The sequence below is a fragment of the Cherax quadricarinatus genome, chromosome 26, assembly GCF_038502225.1.
Source record: "Cherax quadricarinatus isolate ZL_2023a chromosome 26, ASM3850222v1, whole genome shotgun sequence".
Lineage (NCBI taxonomy): Eukaryota > Metazoa > Arthropoda > Malacostraca > Decapoda > Parastacidae > Cherax > Cherax quadricarinatus.
The window spans coordinates 35,338,413-35,359,223 of record NC_091317.1 but is presented as its reverse complement, the minus strand read 5'-3'; the positions used below and the strand labels follow the sequence as shown (position 1 = coordinate 35,359,223).

The 20,811-nt window shown below is 39.5% G+C and overlaps 1 protein-coding gene across 9 annotated transcripts in view; it reads left to right on the top strand.

Annotated features, from left to right (window-relative positions):
• The window catches only part of Synd (protein kinase C and casein kinase substrate in neurons protein Synd), a 798,660-nt gene that overhangs the window by 672,243 nt on the left and 105,606 nt on the right, over window positions 1-20,811 (top strand). For 8 of the 9 annotated variants that reach the window (XM_070088932.1, XM_070088933.1, XM_070088931.1 and 5 more), the window contains 2 exons: window positions 5,901-6,021; window positions 9,337-9,444. In XM_070088932.1, coding sequence (XP_069945033.1) covers window positions 5,901-6,021; window positions 9,337-9,444 — 229 coding nt within the window. The remainder of the gene's footprint in view (window positions 1-5,900; window positions 6,022-9,336; window positions 9,445-20,811) is intronic. The other variant, XM_070088939.1, reaches the window with a different exon arrangement.

Genomic DNA, 20,811 nt, shown 5'->3' with positions numbered 1-20,811 from the left:
GTAGTGTTGTTAAAACTGTTATCAGAATAACCTCACTGTTCACAGAAATTTTTAATAAGTTCATATTAAACTTGATTGATTCATCTCTTGAGTTATTATGTATTATAACTGGGAATGTAGTATGCCTGAACATGTGAGATCCGAGATACAAATGGCATGCAGGTTAAACTTGAACTTTGCTGGTACAGCTCTCATCTCATTATTTTTATTGCTTGCTTTTTTTTTCATTAACTTACTGTTTTTTCAATGGTTTGGTTTTCTCGCATCATACAGCGTAAAAGCATTTCATTTGTTGTCTTTTTCTTCATAATATATTTCATGTAATTTTTCCAGCAAAAACCTTTTAGCCCTTACTTTCCTAATGTTACGTATGAACAAGTTATAAAATGTCCAGTGATTTTTCAAAATGATTCCGTCCTAAAATGTATGAGTTACAAAAATGGGCTGAAAGCATTGGTTATGTCATCTTTGAAAGCAAGTTTGATGTCTAAGGAATGGGTGTTGTTGAGATTTGGGAGACCGGAAATATAGGAAAGGCAAAGAACAGGAGATTTCACAGGAGTAGAGAGTTTGGGAGAGAAAAAAGTCCATTTAGCATCTGATTAGGCAGAGTTTATGAAATTGGAAGGGTAGCCAAGGCAAGAGAACAAATTGCAAATGATGGAAATTTCTGAGTCAAGACTCTGAAGGTCATGGATGCAAAGGACACAGAAAAAAGAGAAATAAGAATACGTACTTTCCTTGACAGAGCATGGTAAGAAAAGTAGTGAATGTACATGCCACTATGCATTGGTTTGTGATAAACAGGAAAAGAAAAGCCTGTTGTCAAGCAGTGGACATGTACATCCAGGAAAGGAAGCAAAGAATTAGATTCTCATTTAGCTTTGAACTTGATGGAAGGACCAAGATTAAGTGCATCGAGAAAAGGTTGGAAGAGACTAGTCATGGGACCAAAGCCTATCATTCGACAACAGGCTGTTCTTTTTCTGTTTTATTGCAAGCCAGTGCACAGTGGCATGTATACAGTAGGGCCCTGCTTTATGGCGTTTCGCCTTACGGCGTTCCGCTGATACGGCGATGTCAAATTATGACCAAAATTTGCTATACGGCAAGCGGTCTTTCAAATACGGCGTGCCCCACCGGGTTTGTTTACATTCTCCGTGATCACATCTATTATGTCAGGAAACTTTCCAAAATTTCAAGTGTTTTAAAGTTACTGCATATTTTATATGTACTCTGATAATTATACTTATGTGTACCTGTACCTAAATATACTTACACACTGTGCTGGTGTGCAGGTACACATTAAAATCGCTAAGAGTCTCTCTACTCATGACGCCAATACTACATAATAATAATCACTCTTGGGCACATTAAATGTCTTATTTTACATTAATATAGGCATTTTCATTAATCCATCTATGATATTTTCCTCAAAATTATATATGAAACCCGTTGCATAGCATATAAACATGATACATACACTCAAAGAATAAAAATTAACGTAAATATGAGATTTGTTTACAAAGCGGCTGTGTATAGTGTCGGAAGAATTACGTTTTCTCTAGTCAAACTGGGGGATAACTGTAGAAAAATATTCTTTTCGTATGCCTTCACTATATATAGCAAATCATGACCCTTGTGGTTTTAGTGCTTTTTATTATGATAATAATAATAATAATAATAATAATAATATCTTCATTCACTCTAAAAATGGTGTGTTGCTGTTTGTTTATTCTGTACTAACTTGTACAACTTGTACACAATGTAAGAGTACGTATTTGTATTGTGAGGTAATTATTATTATAATAAAAAAAAGAGGTAAATGTTTTACAAACTCTTACAAATGTATGTACCTCTCACACATTAATATTTATATTTTAAGGCAAGTAATAAGTGTACTCTGTGTGTATGTTACCTTTTATTGTGTTTTTAATACCTATTTCTATTGCTAACTTAATATAAGTTAGTGTAAACTTGTTGTCTGGCATTTATTGCATATTTTATACGTGCTCTGATAATAATGCTTGTGGACCTGTGTGGTAGCCGGGCGGAGGGACAACATTACGTTTTCTCTGCTCAGTCATCAGAGAAAACGTGTATGAATCTGCGTTTGGCCCAGCCACTCCCCCACTCTGCTTTTGTGTACAATTTTTGGCATGAATTATTCATTACTTCTCCTTTCGTTTGTGATGGCATCTAAAGGTAGTTGTTAGAAATTATTAAATTCAGTGAACAAGGTATGTCGATGTTAATAATATGGCTCTGGACCACAGTGTAGGTAGCCGGTAGGTGTAGCCCAGGCTACACCTACCAGCTACCTACACTGACTTCCTACAAATAAATACTACTCACCTCTCTTCCTATATTAAGACTACACATATTTTAAGGTAAATAATGAGTGTACTGTATGTGTATTTTAACTCTCTGGGATGTTTTAAATATCGTATATTAAGTATGAGATGGGGAGCCAGGGCTACCTACACCTGACTTCCTACAAATAAGTACTACTTACCTCTCTCCCTACATTAAGATTACAAATACTTTTAAGATAAGTAATGAATGTACTGTGAATGTATTTTACTTTGTGTGTTTTTAATGCCTAGTTCTATTACTAACTTAATATAATTTAGTGTAAACTACTTGTCTGGCATTTATATGCATTTATAAATGGAAAAAAATGGTGTTTTGCCTTCCGGCGATGTCTGCTTTCTGGTGACAGCCTGGAACCTAACCTGCTGTATAAGTGGGGCCCTACTGTATTCCGTTTTTCTTACCCTACTCCCTCTGTCATGAAAAGTACATTCGAATTTCTTGTAGTCTACTATTTTAAGCAGATCATAACCCTCACAGTGCATTATTGGAGGTGAAAGTACATTAAGTTTGGGATCACTGTATTTATGCAGTAACAAACACACAAAAACAAGATTGAGTAAATAAAAGAGATCTACAATTGCACTGTGTTTGATGTTACACTGCGTGTATCCATGTTTTATGCACACACCCAAAAAGAAAGAAAATCCCCAAAAAGAAAATACTTTCATCATCATTCAACACTTTCACTTCACTCACACATAATCATTGTTTTTGCAGAGGTGCTCAGGATACAACAGTTTAGAAGCATATACGTATAAAGATACACAACATATATGACATATAGCTACTAAAATAGACTAAATTCATATGAACAAACAAAATGTGAACAGATTTCAGAGAGAATTGTATAATGACATTGTGGTTATAAGCACAGTTTAACCACCAGGTTGCCAGTTAGGCTTTATTAGTCAAACTTCAGTTTTTTGTGCTCTACAGTCTTGTAAGAAAAGTAATTTTTTTCTCTTTTTTTTTTTTTTTTTTTTTTTTCAAAAAGCTACCCACAGCACAATCTGTGTACAGTTTAAGGCTTTAAAAAGGTCACCAAGAGTTTAACTTTGCTCCTGGAGTTACAAATTGTTTGTCACAGTTGTCTGTTGCACACACACATTAATGCTACATTCCAAATGATATAGTTTCAATATATTAACAATAATAATAGTAATAATAACTTTATTTCAGCATGGTACATGTTTGTACAAAGGAGTACAGTGGAACCTCTACTTGCGAGTGTATGCACGTGCGAGGTTTTCCAAATACGAGCAGTTGCTCGGTTGATTTTTTGCTTCCAGACAAGCGAAATTTCCAGATGTGAGCGATCCTCCTGGAAGGTTCCTTGATGCTGGTGATGGGCTCTTGCTCTTGATCTAGGGAATCAGATCTCAGTTGTTTGTTGGACTATCTTCTTGAAACTTGGGCAATGTATGATGGAAAGATGCTTCTTAGCATCCATCAAAATTGAAAGAAATCGGACCATAAATAACGGAGTTCACTTCGCAGCCATTAGCCTCCCCTTAGTGGTATATTTTCGTATGGTTTTTATGGTTGTATTCTCGTTTTTTTTTTTTGGTCTCATGTGATAGAATAGAAGATATACTACAGAAATAGATATGATTTTGATTGGTTTCACGACGAAAAGTATCTTGAAAATGAGCTCAAAGTAGCAGAAATGTTAGATTCTTTAGCAATGTTCAACAATAAACAAATGACGTCACCGTCCAATGCCTGTCCAACTGGCACTGCCTCTCAACCTTCACATATTGGAAAGCTGCTTCTTTCAATGTACCAACCGTATCCCACTGAGGTGGGGTGGCCCAAAAGGAAAAACAAAAGTTTCTCCTTTTAAATTTAGTAATATATACAGGAGAAGGGGTTACTAGCCCCTTGCTCCTGGCATTTAAGTCGCCTCTTATGACACACATGGCTTATGGAGAAAGAATTCTGTTCCACTTTCCCATGGAGATAAGAAATGAGAAAGAAATAGAAAGAAAATAGAAGAAAACCCTGAGGGGTGTGTATATATATGCTTGTACATGTATGTGTAGTGTGACCTAAGTGTAAGTAGAAGTAGCAAGATGTACCTGAAATCTTGCATGTTTATGAGACAGACAAAAGACACCAGCAATCCTACCATCATGTAAAACAATTACAGACTTTCGTTTTACACTCACTTGGCAGGATAGTAGTACCTTCCTGGGTGGTTGCTATCTACCAATCTACTACCTAGCTCTTCAATACGGTAGCAAAAGTGGGAGCAGACATCATGAGGTAGCAGTGGCAGACAGCATGAAGCAGCAGTGGCAGACAGCATGAAGCAGCAGTGGCAGACATCATGAGGTAGCAGTGGTAGACAACTTGAAGCAGCATTGGCAAAGTGTAGCATTGCCAATGCTGCTTCAAGTTGTCTGACTTTTTTTTGGGTTATCCTAGGTTCTCTACGCATGTGGTCAGGAGCAGGAATGGCTGCTGTGGGGGCTCTATAAACTCCAACAACAACAATGGCTGCTGTCGCCACCACTATCCACATACATGATGACATGTATTTTATTCATTCTAGTGTATATATTATGTTTCTATGTCATTAATATTGTTTAATATGTCATATTACATGAATTTTGATAAATAAATAAGCCATAGAGTTAATATTAGGGAAATTATTGAAGTATTTTCTCATGCCTGGAATTCCACTGGAGTGAATTAATTCCATTTCAGTTAATTTAAATAAGGAAAATTGACTCAGCACACGAGCAAATCCAGATGCGAGCAAGGTCATGGAACGGATTAAACTTGTAAGTAGAGGTTCCACTGTATAACAATTGTGTACATGCCAAAAGCCCCTTTATATGCAGAGCATTTTGGGCAAACTTAAGGCTAATTTAAGATTAATAAAGCAGTAACAGTCCAGTAAATTTCTACATATGGTCATTAGGTGAGTTTACAATGAATACAGGAGAATTGTTAGTACAGTGGACCCCCGCATAACGATCACCTCCGAATGCGACCAATTATGTAAGTGTATTTATGTAAGTGCGTTTGTACGTGTATGTTTGGGGGTCTGAAATGGACTAATCTACTTCACAATATTCCTTATGGGAACAAATTCGGTCAGTACTGGCACCTGAACATACTTCTGGAGTGAAAAAATATCGTTAACCGGGGGTCCACTGTATTTGGTGTTTGGTTCACAGCAGGAGGGGTTGTGCTAGCTCTACTCCAAGGCTGTAGACCTACAAGAGTGGGAGGAGGGTACATCTGGCTGTACCTGCATCTGATGTTAGTGAGGCTGAACAGCATCTACTTCACTGTGCTCTAGATTGATCTAGGCCCACCAGATAGCAACACAAGGCTAGGGGCAAGGCATGAAAGGAGGATGTGTGTAAGCCCAATGGCTTACACACATCCTCTTTATTATTTTTCTCAAGCATGTATATAGGTGTTTATTTTTATTCATTGTATTTATATTAAATGTATGAAGCTTTTAGGAGATGTTTTGTGAGTATTAAAAGAGTTTTATCTTCTGGCCTCAGTTTACCGCGAATCTATGAGGAATTCAACCACACAGTAGCAAATGCTGACTATGAAAAAGATCTTAAATGGTGGAGCAACAACCATGGAGTTAATATGCCTATGAACTGGCCCTCATTTGAGGTATGTTGGCAGTATGTTTATATATTTTTATGCTTATTGATGTGTTTGGGCATCAGAAGAATGGTAATGCAATAGACTCACATTGATGCTTCTCTGTTTAATTAGTTTGTTTGATTAAGATTCAGTATTTACATTCAACACAGCTCAGAAATATTTTGTTTTAAACTCAGTGTCTTGATATATCTACATGTATTTTAAATAACATATTAGTGATTGACATTATTGTTGTAAATTTGAAGCTTGATGATATGTGATACAGTATTAAACCTTGAACAGAATGCATCCTGAGTCTTGCATCTACCTGCTGCACTGATGAGCTGATCTAACTGAATTGGAATACAAGTTGTACTTGATATTGACAAGGGAAGGTTGAAAATGTTATAATCTTTAAATGAATTTATAAAAGGCATTTTTATTAGTATAAATTCTCATCATTAAGACATTAATATTAGAATTATAACTTCCATGTATTAGTCATGAAAGCAGTTTGAACGTGTCAGAGAAAATATATTTTTCATTTAACTATCACTCCATGTCAGTAATCTGCTCTCAGCTTCCCAACAGTTTTTGTAACTTTGCTTATTTAAATGTAGAATTTTTCTGTGCTTTTATTGCACTGCATTTTGCACTTTAAATGTTTTTATATGATAATGGCATGCAGAGTGAGCAGTGATTGTGTGATCACGGCAGTGACTACATAACACCAATGATCATTACATGATGTCAACAGTGATCACATGATACCAGTGATTACTACATGACACTAAGGATAGACATATGATCACTGGTGTGATCATGCAGTGAGGACTGGTGTCATCTTGTGACCACTGGTGTCATCTTGTCATCACTGGTGTCATGAAGTAATCACTGATGTGATCATGTGATGACTGATGTAATAGTTTTCTCATGTTGGTCTTAATGTTTCAAACATGCATGAGTAGTATAATGTTAAAGTGTTACAGTGTGGTTGTAGTCAACTAATCAGTTCCTTAGTATTGTTGTCAGTTTTACAGCTTGCCCAATCTTGAGACAGTGTTCTTATATTGTAATAGTGTTTTATTTATTAAACTGAAGCAAATTTGAATGAAAAGTAGAATGGTGTTGAAGTTGGATTATAATCCTATGACTGTTCTTATCAGTAGTTTATAAAGCAGTGTTCTCATACTATACTGTTGTTCTTAACTGCAAGAACAGTATCTTGATGCCAGTGAAAAGCTCTTTCAAAAGTCTTGGAGCTATCCTATTATTTTTGGGATCAATCCTAATTACTTCCCATTCCCAATGTGGTATAGAACTCCAGTGGGTTTAGCACTTTCTCATGAATGTAAACATTGATAAAATAATAATAATGATATTATTATGAAGGTAGTAAGGGGCTAGTAACCCCTTCTGTATAAATTACTAAATTTAAAAGAAAAACTTTTGTTTTTCATTTTAGGTCACCCTGCCTTTGTGGGATATGGCCAATTTGTTAAAAGAAAAATTATTATTAACTGTAAGTGCCTTGGGAGCTACCTCAGCAGTGTTATCTAGTATTGTGTAGTGTCACCTGGTATAGTGCTATTTAAGAGTTTTTCATGAATTTCATGAATTTCGTTGAGTTGAAATGCAAAATAGAAAAATTAGCAGATATGGTTGTAGTTTTGTGGTAACATGCCCATATAATTTACACAAATCGTTGTAAATTATATCTCGAAGATAGAATAAAGTCCACTTTGTGTGTGGTTTACCGTTGACTTTGAACAGTTCTCCTGACCTTTATCAGTCAAGGTGCTATTCCTTGCTTCTAACATATAGGCAATGCTGTAATCCTGTTGAGCATATATTCTAAGACATTTGTTTTCTGTTTTTTTTTTTTAATATATCTATAGGGATATTTAGTTGAGTTTTGTCATAAAAAAAAAATTTGGTTGTGGAAGTTTAAGTAGGAAGACTTGGTTGTGTTGTGACTTCCTCACTGACTGGAATACCTTGGTAAATCTCTTAGAAGGACTTAGCAGTTCACATAAATGCAATATTAATTACCTAATAGTCCAGTGAACATCATAGTGTTCTGTGCAGCCCACTAAACATTTTGGATTATAGTTGGCTGTAGATTTTTGTAGGCATTAAACAGAAGGTGGTGTTTTCCTCCTATATACAGTGTGCTTGAAGATTTATTATGTTGACTGCAAAGGTTGCAGTTTGGTATCATGCATCACAGTTGCTGGTAAGGCTAGGTTTTGATGAACAGTGGTCCCTACAAACTCTTGGGTTTCCATATTCACCGATTTTGTTTATCCTAACTTTTTACTCTTGAGAAGCCAGTGAATAGATTTTAAATTATCCAATATTTTTTCTGGTTCAATAGATTTCACATTCCAACTTATTTTTATTTTAGTCATTGTTTTATGAATGTCAGTATTAAGCAGCTTAGTGATATATTACAGAGATATGGGCTCTTCAACTGAAAATGAGGCTAAATCTGAAGCAAAACATATTATGTAAACTTAATTGTGTGTTAATTATGGTTAAACTTTTGTGGGACATCTAGGAATGTAACCCACAGATTTGTAGGGACGACTGTAGAGTGCATCATAATCTATAGTAAAGTTAGAATCTGATGAACACTTTATCAGCATATCTGAAAAGAATCAATGTGTATCTTTTCCAAAATTATGTACAAATGTTTCTTAAATTGAATTTACTTTTTCACTCACTGTTATGGTTTTAATGTTGGGACAGTATCTTGATATCTTTATTTTTCTTAAATTATTAGTGGCAGTGCAGTTTCTTCCAGTATTTTATACTTGGACAACAATCCAACTGAAGTGCATAAAAGAATATATACCAACCTTGATATCCCACAGTACTGCCTGAGATGTTGAAGAATCTACTGTGTTCTTGCATATTAGCTGTAACTCCATTCTTATAATTCCAGTGTGAACTAAAAACTTTATCACAGGAGAGACAACTGCTTCTTGTGATAAAGAGGAAATGGTTACACATGACCTAGAGCTTACCTTATTCACTTCAAAAATCATGTTGAATTGTCAAGTTAGATAAGTCTCACTGCACAGTTATTCTTGTTTTGGCACTATGTAAGCATGTTCAGAGATAGGGCAAGCTTAAATAATCTTTCACCTTTTCTTGTTTGTGTGAACTAACATGATAAAAGCTTTCCAAATATGTAGTTAATGCTTATACAGCTTTGCTCTTTCATCTTGAACCACCAGTGGACCAATACTTGACATTTTGTGCCACCACTGTGACTGAAATTTTGATTTTTCCTGCATTGTTTTTTTTATTTTTTTGCTCCCATGCATGTGCGTGCAGGAATATTCAGAAGAATTCCGCGACATTAGCAGCAAAGGCAAGCGTGGTGGGCAGATCCCGGAGGGCATCACTTTGCTGAATCAACGCACCGTCGGCGATGACTTGCCAGTAATGCAGCTCACTGTTTCTCTCATATTGTTTCATCCTAATCAACCCATATCTCTCATAGTATTTCTACATGAATATATCTTTATCTCTCTTTATATTGTTGCATTTCCTGGAACCAGTAATACTAAACCATTAATGTTCTTCAAAATTAAGTATTATTTTCTTCTCTTTTTCCTAATTTTCAGTTGTATTCTATTTATATTCTTTATTATAATGTTTAACAGCATATTCTAAGAGAGAGAGTGAGAATGAGAGAGTGAGAATGAGAGAGTGAGAATGAGAGGGCGAGAATGAGAGGGCGAGAATGAGAGGGCGAGAATGAGAGGGCGAGAATGAGAGGGCGAGAATGAGAGGGCGAGAATGAGAGGGCGAGAATGAGAGGGCGAGAATGAGAGGGCGAGAATGAGAGGGCGAGAATGAGAGGGCGAGAATGAGAGGGCGAGAATGAGAGGGCGAGAATGAGAGGGCGAGAATGAGAGGGCGAGAATGAGAGGGCGAGAATGAGAGGAATGAGAGGGCGAGAATGAGAGGGCGAGAATGAGAGGGCGAGAATGAGAGGGCGAGAATGAGAGGGCGAGAATGAGAGGGCGAGAATGAGAGGGCGAGAATGAGAGGGCGAGAATGAGAGGGCGAGAATGAGAGGGCGAGAATGAGAGGGCGAGAATGAGAGGGCGAGAATGAGAGGGCGAGAATGAGAGGGCGAGAATGAGAGGGCGAGAATGAGAGGGCGAGAATGAGAGGGCGAGAATGAGAGGGCGAGAATGAGAGAGGGTGAATGAGTGAGGGTGAGTGAGTGAGTAAGTAAGTAAGTTCAGAGATGATGGAGAAAGAGGGCAGGGAATGTGTGTGTGTGTAAGTGTGTTTGTGTGTGTACAAGTGTTTGTGTAAGTGTATGTAAGTGTAAGTCTTTGTATGTGTATGAGTGTTAAGTGTTTGTGTGTATAAGTGTGAGAGAGAGTGCACACATGCCAGCCAGCTCGTGTAAATAAATGTAGGAACTCTTAACATAACACTGTAAAAACTAGTGTATAAAAAAAGAGAGTGAAAGAGAGAGGAGAAAAGATGAGAATGAAGGAGAGAAGGTGAGAGACAGAAAACAAGAAAGAATGAGAGAGCTGTTCTCCAGCACCATAAAGTCATTTAACAACCAATATTTTTGGTAGATTATAGTGAGACCTCATGCTAGATGACAACATACCAGTCTGGCAGACATCTTTACTCTTGCTATTGTCTACTGCTGTGATATAATCAATGTTTTTTACACTATATACAAGATCACCACAGTGAAAACTATCACAAGGTACTCTAAACCCATAAGACATCATGAGTGTGTATGTTCTCACCTATTTGTGGTTGCAGGGGTAGAGTCATAGCTCCTGGGGCCTGCCTCTTTGCTGATCTTTACTAGGTCTACTCTCTCCCTGCTTCATAAGCTTTATCATACCTCCTCTTAAAGCTGTGTATGCCTCCACTACATTGCTCTTCAGATTGTTCTACTTCCTTGCAAGTCTGTGACTGAAGAAGTACTTCTTAACATTCCTGTGACTCATCTGAGCTTTCAACTTCCAGCTGTGACTCCTTGTTGGTGTGTCCCATCTCTGAAACATTCTGTCCCTATCCACCTTGTCAATTCCTCTCAGTATTTTAGTTTTCATTATCATGTCCTCTCTATCTCTCGTCCTCCAGTGTTGTCAGGTTGGGTTCCCTTAATTTCTCCTCGTAGGACATACCCCCTCAGCTATGGGACTAGTCTTGTTGTGAACCTTTGCACTTTCTCTAATTTCTTGATGTTTGACCAGGTGTGGGTTCCATACTGGTGCTGCATGCTATAATATAGGCCTGACATACATGGTGTACAGTGTTGTGAGTGACTCCTTACTTAGATGTCGAAATGCTATTCTCAGGTTTGCCAGGTGGCCGTATGATGCAGCAGTTATTTGGTTGATGTGTGCCTCAGGAGATGTGCTCAGTATGATGCTCACCCCAAAATCCTTTTTCTTGAGTGAGTTTTGCAGCCTTTGACCTCTTAGGCTGTGCTGTCTGTGGTCTTCTTTGTCTTTCCCCAAGCTTAGCAACTTTGCACTTGCTGGAGTTAAACTTCTGTAGTCATTTGTCGGACTAGACTTCCAGCCTGTCCAAATCCCCTTGTAACCTTACCTGATCCTCATCTGCTTGCATTCTCTTCATTAGCTTAACATTGTCTGTGAACAGTCAATCCCTTCCATCATGTCATTCACCTAAACACTTGTGGAACCCCACTTGACACATGCACCCACTCTGACACCTCATCTTGTACCAACAAATGTTTCGTTCCTGCCAAGTATTCCCTGATCCATTTAAGTACTTTCCCTGCTATTCCTGCCTGCTCCTCTAGTTTATCAACCAGTTGTGTGGTACTGTGTCAAAAGCCTTCTTGCAGTCCAAGAAGATGCAGTTTACCCATATATATATATATATATATATATATATATATATATATATATATATATATATATATATATATATATATATATATATATATATATATATATATATATATATATATCTCTCTCTCTCTGTCTCTCTCTCTCTCTGTCTCTCTCTCTCTCTGTCTCTGTCTCTGTCTCTCTCTCTGTCTCTCTCTCTCTCTCTCTGTCTCTCTCTCTCTCTCTGTCTCTCTCTCTGTCTCTCTGTCTCTCTCTCTGTCTCTCTCTCTGTCTCTCTCTCTGTCTCTCTCTCTGTCTCTCTCTCTGTCTCTCTCTGTCTCTGTCTCTCTCTCTGTCTCTCTGTCTCTGTCTCTCTCTCTCTCTGTCTCTCTGTCTCTCTCTCTCTCTCTCTCTGTCTCTCTCTCTCTGTCTCTATCTATCTCTCTCTGTCTCTCTCTCTCTCTCTCTCTGTCTGTCTCTCTCTCTCTCTCTCTCTCTGTCTCTCTCTCTCTCTCTCTCTCTCTCTCTCTCTCTCTCTCTCTCTCTCTCTCATCTTACTTCTGTTACCTTGCCATAGAACTCCAATAGGTTTGTCACTCAGGATTTCCTCCTTGAAGCTGTGCTAGTTGTCATGTATCTGCCCATTCCTTTCTAATTTCGTGCAGTCTGTCTCCTTTCTTAAAATTGGGATTACATTTATTGTCTTTTACACCTCAGGCAGTTACTCTGTTTCAATAGATTTATTGAAGATTGTTGTTACTGGCACACACTGCATTTGCTCTTTCAGGACCCAAGGAGATATATTATCTGGAGCCACCGCCTTCGAGGTATCTAGCTGCCCTAGCAATTTCTTCAGTTCCTCTTTGGTTGTGTGCAGTATGTCCAGCACTTGCTGGTGCATCCTACCAGCTCAGTTTGCTGGAAGATTCTGTCTCCGCTATGAATACCTCTGAATTGTGAGCTGAGCTCCTCACATACTTCCTGGTCATTCCCTGTGAGGTTCTCTCCTTTTTTCCTCAGCCTGATTACCTGAGCTTTGACTGTTGTTTTCCTCCTGATGTGGCTATATAATAACTTTGGGTCAGATTTTGTTTTTGATGCTATGTCATTCTCATATTGATACTGGGCTTCTCTCCTTATCTATACATAGTCATTTTGGCTCTTCTGCTCAACTCCCCATTTTTCTGGATCCTTTGCCTTCTATACATTTTCCATGCTCTAGCACACTTGGCTTTGGCTTCTCCATACCTCTGGGTAAACCATGGACTTTCTTTGATCTTCCTGTTGTTTATGTTGCCCTTTGGTACAAACTTTGCCACTGCCTCCCAGCACTTTTTGGTCACGTGTGTGTGCGCCTGTGTGCGTGTGCACTTACCTATATGTGGTTGCAGGGGTTGAGTCACAGCTCCTGGCCCCAGCTCTTCACTAGTTGCTACTAGGTCACTCTTCTCCCAAGAGGTATGATAAGGCTCCCAAGAGCATTATCATACCTCTTCTTAAAGCTATGTATGGATCCTGCTTCCACTACTTCACTTTCCATATTGTTACACTTCCTGACAACTCTATGACTGCAGAAATACTTCCTAACATCCCTGTGACTCATCTGAATTTTCAGCTTCCAGTTGTGGCACCTTGTTGCTGTGTCCCATCTCTGAAACATTCTGGCCTTGTACACCTTTTCGGTTCCTCTCAGTATTTTATACATCATTGTCCTGTCCCCCATCCCTTCTGTCCTCCAGTGTCCTTAGGTTGATTTCCTTTAGCTTCTCCTCATACAACATACTCCTTAACTCTGGGACTAGTCTTGTTTCAGACCTTTGCACTGTCTCTAATTTCTTGACATGTTTGACCAGGTGTTAATTCCATACTGGCGCTGCATACTCCAATATGGGCCTGATGTACATGGTGTACATTGTCTTGAATGACTCCTTACTTAAAGTAGGTGTTGAAATGCTGTTCTTAAGTTTGCCTGCTGCAGCAGTTATTTGGTTGATGTGCATCTTGGGGGATGTGTTTGGTATGATACTCACCCCAAGATCCTTTTCTTGGAGTGAGGTTTGCAGCCTTTGGATACCCCCTAGCATGTACTTAGTCTGTGGTTTTCTTTGACTTTCCCCAAGCTTCATGACTTTGTATTTGGTGGGGTTAAACTCCAGGAGCCATTAGTTGGACCAAGTTTTCAGCCTGTCCAGATCCCTTTGTAGGCTTACCTAATCCTTGTCCTCCTGAATTCTCCACATTAGTTTCACATCGCTTGCAAACAGAGACACCTTTGAATCTATCCCTTCTGTCATGTCATTCACATAAACCAGAAACCACACCGACCCTAGGACTGACTCTTGTGGAACCCTGCTTGTCACATGCACCCACTCTTGACACCTCTTCACCTACCATTACCCATATTATTTCCTTCCTGTCAGGTATTCCCTGATCCATTGCAAAGCCTTTTCTGTTATTCCTGCCTGCTTCTCTAGCTTTTCCATTAATCTCTTATGCAGAACTGTTTCAAATGCCTTCTCACAGTCCAAGAAAATGCAGCATACCCACCCCCTTCTCTCTCCTGACTCATGTTACTTTGCCATAAAACCCCAGTAGGTTTGTGATACAGGATTTCCCATCCCTGAAACCTTGCTGGTTATCGTGTATAAGGTCATTCCTTTGTAGGTGCTCCACCACTCTTCTGCTAATCTTCTCCATGATATTGAATATTATACCTATTGGTGACATTGGTCTGTAGTTTAATATTACCTGCCTGTCTCCTTTCTTAAGAATTAGGACTACATTTGATGTCTTCCACACCTCAGGTAGTTGCCCTGTTATGATAGAAGTGTTAAGATTCTTGTTAGTGACATAGTGACTCTGCTCCCTCTCTCAGAACCCATGGAGAGATGTTGTCTGACCCCGTGGCCTTTGAGGTACAGCCACTCCTCACTTACCGATGTACTCGTTTACCGATAACTTGGAGTTACGACAGGCTCTCCGACGAGTCAGTTTGTATGCCGTACGAGAACTTGGGTCAGGGAAACGGGCAGCACAGTGTCTTAGCATCGAGCATCTCGATCTCTTTGCAGCCACTCAGTACACTAGCTTTTAAAGTTTCCAAGACAACATCTTTGTACAAATTTGTACTTGATTGTGCACCCCATAGTACAAGATAGAACTGCAGCAGCACTTGGAAGAGTTAAATGGAAGAAGTACAATAAAAGTTTAAATGGGTTGGGGAGGGGTCTCAGTATCAAGCTATCTCCAAAACTACATATTTCATCTGTAAATTTGTACTTGATTAAGCATCCCATAGTACAAGATAAAAGTGCAGCAGCACTTGGAAGAGGAAAGATAGGAAAATGGAAGAAGTACTAAAGAAGCTCACAATAAAGGGGTTAGTTGGTGTGTTCATCTGTGTTTACATTCTTGGTTTCTCGTGGCAGCTTAATAATGAAATGATTAAACTCAGTGAAAAAGATATGTCGATGGTGACAATACTGATAATAATAATAAAATATAATTAAGAAAATATAATTAATCACTCTGGGGTGCTTTCAATGTCATATGTATTTCATGTAGTTTTGGTAGCTGACATTTAAAGCACTCCAGAGCGATTGTTATAATTATTAATTATTATTATTAGTGATTAAACTCAGTGAACAAGGTATGTGGATGGTAATAATAATAATAATAATAATAATCACTCTGGAGTGGTTTAAATGTCAGCTACCAAACCTGTACAAAATACGCATGACATTTAAACCACTCCAGAGTGATTATTTATTATTTTTATGATTATTACTATATTATTATTATTATTTTTTTTTTTTTTTACAAGTCGGCCGTCTCCCACCGAGGCAGGGTGACCCAAAAAGAAAGAAAAAATTCCCAAAAAGAAAATATTTTCATCATTCAACCCTTTCACCATCATTCAACACTTTCACCTCACACATAATCACTGTTTTTGCAGAGGTGCTCAGAATACAACAGTTTAGAAGTATTTTTTTTTATTATTTTTATTATCACACTGGCCGATTCCCACCAAGGCAGGGTGGCCCGAAAAAGAAAAACTTTCACCATCATTCACTCCATCACTGTCTTGCCAGAAGGGTGCTTTACACTACAGTTTTTAAACTGCAACATTAACACCCCTCCTTCAGAGTGCAGGCACTGTACTTCCCATCTCCAGGACTCAAGTCCGGCCTGCCGGTTTCCCTGAACCTCTTCATAAATGTTACTTTGCTCACATTCCAACAGCACATCAAGTATTAAAAACCATTTGTCTCCATTCACTCCTATCAAACACGCTCACGCATGCCTGCTGGAAGTCCAAGCCCCTCGCACACAAAACCTCCTTTACCCCCTCCCTCCAACCTTTCCTAGGCCGACCCCTACCCCGCCTTCCTTCCACTACAGACTGATACACTCTTGAAGTCATTCTGTTTCGCTCCATTCTCTCTACATGTCCGAACCACCTCAACAACCCTTCCTCAGCCCTCTGGACAACAGTTTTGGTAATCCCGCACCTCCTCCTAACTTCCAAACTACGAATTCTCTGCATTATATTCACACCACACATTGCCCTCAGACATGACATCTCCACTGCCTCCAGCCTTCTCCTCGCTGCAACATTCATCACCCACGCTTCACACCCATATAAGAGCGTTGGTAAAACTATACTCTCATACATTCCCCTCTTTGCCTCCAAGGACAAAGTTCTTTGTCTCCACAGACTCCTAAGTGCACCACTCACTCTTTTTCCCTCATCAATTCTATGATTCACCTCATCTTTCATAGACCCATCCGCTGACACGTCCACTCCCAAATATCTGAATACGTTCACCTCCTCCATACTCTCTCCCTCCAATCTGATATTCAATCTTTCATCACCTAATCTTTTTGTTATCCTCATAACCTTACTCTTTCCTGTATTCACCTTTAATTTTCTTCTTTTGCACACCCTACCAAATTCATCCACCAATCTCTGCAACTTCTCTTCAGAATCTCCCAAGAGCACAGTGTCATCAGCAAAGAGCAGCTGTGACAACTCCCACTTTGTGTGTGATTCTTTATCTTTTAACTCCACGCCTCTTGCCAAGACCCTCGCATTTACTTCTCTTACAACCCCATCTATAAATATATTAAACAACCACGGTGACATCACACATCCTTGTCTAAGGCCTACTTTTACTGGGAAAAAATTTCCCTCTTTCCTACATACTCTAACTTGAGCCTCACTATCCTCGTAAAAACTCTTCACTGCTTTCAGTAACCTACCTCCTACACCATACACTTGCAACATCTGCCACATTGCCCCCCTATCCACCCTGTCATATGCCTTTTCCAAATCCATAAATGCCACAAAGACCTCTTTAGCCTTATCTAAATACTGTTCACTTATATGTTTCACTGTAAACACCTGGTCCACACACCCCCTACCTTTCCTAAAGCCTCCTTGTTCATCTGCTATCCTATTCTCCGTCTTACTCTTAATTCTTTCAATTATAACTCTACCATACACTTTACCAGGTACACTCAACAGACTTATCCCCCTATAATTTTTGCACTCTCTTTTATCCCCTTTGCCTTTATACAAAGGAACTATGCATGCTCTCTGCCAATCCCTAGGTACCTTACCCTCTTCCATACATTTATTAAATAATTGCACCAACCACTCCAAAACTATATCCCCACCTGCTTTTAACATTTCTATCTTTATCCCATCAATCCCGGCTGCCTTACCCCCTTTCATTTTACCTACTGCCTCACGAACTTCCCCCACACTCACAACTGGCTCTTCCTCACTCCTACAAGATGTTATTCCTCCTTGCCCTATACACGAAATCACAGCTTCCCTATCTTCATCAACATTTAACAATTCCTCAAAATATTCCCTCCAAACCGCCAATATCCCAAACCCCTCCTTTAGAGTGCAGGCATTGTACTTCCCATTTCCAGGACTCAAGTCCAGCTATATAAAATAACCGGTTTCCTTGAATCCCTTCACTAAATATTACCCTGCTCACACTCCAACAGATCGTCAGGTCCCAAATACCATTCGTCTCCACTCACTCCTATCTGACACGCTCACGCACGCTTGCTGGAAGTCCAAGCCCCTTGCCCACAAAACCTCCTTTACCCCCTCCCTCCAACCTTTTCAAGGACAACCCCTACCCCGCCTTCCTCCCCCTACAGATTATAAGCTCTCCATGTCATTCTACTTTGATCCATTCTCTCTAAACGACCAAACCACCTCAACAACCCGTCTTCAGCCCTCTGACTAATACTTTTATTAACTCCACACCTTCTCCTAATTTACACACTCCGAATTTTCTGCATAATACTTACACCACATATTGCCCTTAGACAGGACATCCCCACTGCCTCCAACCGCCTCCTCGCTGCAGTATTTGCAACCCAAGCTTCACACCCATATAAGAGTGTTGGTACTACTATACTTTCATACATTCCCTTCTTTGCCTCCATAGATAACATTTTTTGTCTTCACATATACCTCAATACACCACTCACCTTTCTTCATCAATTCTATGATTAACCTCATCCTTTGTAAATCCATCCGCCGACACGTCAACTCCCAAATATCTGAAAACATTCACTTCTTCCATACTCCTCCTCCCAATTTGATATCCAATTTTTCTTCTTCTTCTTCTTCTTCTTCTTCTTCTTCTTCTTATTATTATTATTATTATTATTATTATTATTATTATTATTATTATTATTATTATTATTATTATTTTATTATTAGGATTTTATGCTATATGAGAACTAGGGTCGTGGAAACAGGCAGTGCGATGTTTCAGCGTCAAGTATCTCAATCTCCTTCCTACAGCCACTCAGTACATTAGCTTTCACTGTCTCCAAGACTACATATTTGTATAAATTTGCACTTTATTGTGCTTCCCATAGTACAAGATGTCAGCACAAAGGAAGATCTTGACCTCACCTCAAGGAAGTGCCAAGAAACAAAGGAAGGCTCTCAATCTTGAGGTGAAAATGATTATAAATGAGTATGAATCCGGTTAGGAAAGTGCAAGTGATAGCCAATGACTTGAAGCTGGCACATTCTACCATTCCCACTATCTTGAAAGATAAAGATAGTGAAAGAGGCAGTGAAAGCATCGAATGGATTTCAAGCCATAATAACTAGGCAGCGGAAACATGACAAAGACGCCCAAATTAATAAGAACTGGCATATATGGAGAGGTATTGGAGGGTGTGCGGGGCTATACAAGAGAGAGGGAGAAGGCGCCATCAGTGTCTCTCGGTAACTCGCATGCTTCACCATGATGTACGGATGTGTAAGCTCACAGCACTAAAATGTTGTATAATTATGTTATTACTGTTAGTAAAGGTAGTCTACCTATCATATTTATTCCAAAATAATATTAGGTATAACTTAAATAAAGTAGAAGCATGATAATGATACCCAAATTAATAAAATCTGACATTATATAGAGAGGTATTGAAGGGCGGAGGGCCGGGAGGGATAAAAAAAAAAGTGACCTCGACCATAACAGAAAACGTTACGTGCCTGAAGGATAACTAGAGAAGAATCACTTACTCTGTGCAAAGACTGAAAAAAGTGTGATTTTCTCAAAAAAAAAAAAAAAAAAAACAGCTATGCACACGTTTCCTGGAATATCTCGGAAATAAGTCATTGACCTATTTCATGTTGTATTACCGTTAATAATAAACAGATTGAAAGGAATTTCCCAGCAAATATAAAACTGAATGTTTTAGTTTTGGGTGGTGACACTTTTGAAGTGTCAGTAAGGGGTGATTCTTCGATTAGCGATGCAATCGTTTACCGACAGGGTCTTAGGCCCCTAACTCTGTCGTTAAGTGAGGAGAGGCTGCATTTAGTTTGCTTAGCAGTCGTTCACCTCCTCCTCAGTTATGTGCAGTGTGTCCAGCACTTGTTGGTGTACCCTACCACCACAGTTTGCTGGAAGTCTTTGTCTCCACTGAAAATACCTTCCTATATCTTGTGTGAAGCTCCTCGCATACTGCCTGATCATTTTTTGTGATCTCCTCTTCTTCCTTCCACAGCCTGATTATCTGGCCCCTGACTCGTCTTCCTCCTGATGTGGCTGGACAACAGCTTTGGGTCAAATTTAGCTTTCAATACTATGTTGCTCTCGTATTGCCATTGGGCCTCCCTCCTTATCCATACATATTCATTTCTGGCTCTTTGGCCCATCATCTTATTTTCCTGGGTCCTTTGTCTTCTGTACTTTTTTCCATGTTCTAGTGCACTTAGCTTTGGCCTCTCTACACTGTGTGCACGTGTGCATGCATGCGCACATGCATGCGCACATGCACGTGTGTGCATACGTACATACTTGCCTATTTGTGGTTGCAGGAGTTGAGGCTTAGTTAAATGCTTGAGTCTGTGTGTGTGTGTGTGTGTGTGTGTGTGTGTGTGTGTGTACTCATTTGTGGTTACAGGGGTCGAGACTCAGCTCCTGGCCCTGCCAGGAGCTGTGTGTGTGTGTGTGTGTGTGTGTGTGTGTGTGTGTGTGTGTGTGTGTGTGTGTGTGTGTGTGTGAGAGAGAGTGAGTGTGTGTGTGTGAGAGAGTGAGAGAGTGAGTGTGTGTGTGTGAGCACATGAGAGAGTATGAGTGTGTGTTTGAGAGTGAGAGTGAGTGTGTGAGAGTGTGTGAGAGAGTGAGAGTGTGTGAGAGAGTGAGAGTGTGCGAGAGAGTGAGAGTGTGCGAGAGAGTGAGAGTGTGCGAGAGAGTGAGAGTGTGCGAGAGAGTGAGAGTGTGCGAGAGAGTGAGAGTGTGCGAGAGAGTGAGAGTGTGCGAGAGAGTGAGAGTGTGCGAGAGAGTGAGTGTGCGAGAGAGTGTGCGTGAGTGTGCGTGAGTGTACTCGCCTAGTTGTACTCACCTAGTTGAGGTTGCGGGGGTCGAGTCCGAGCTCCTGGCCCCGCCTCTTCACTGATCGCTACTAGGTC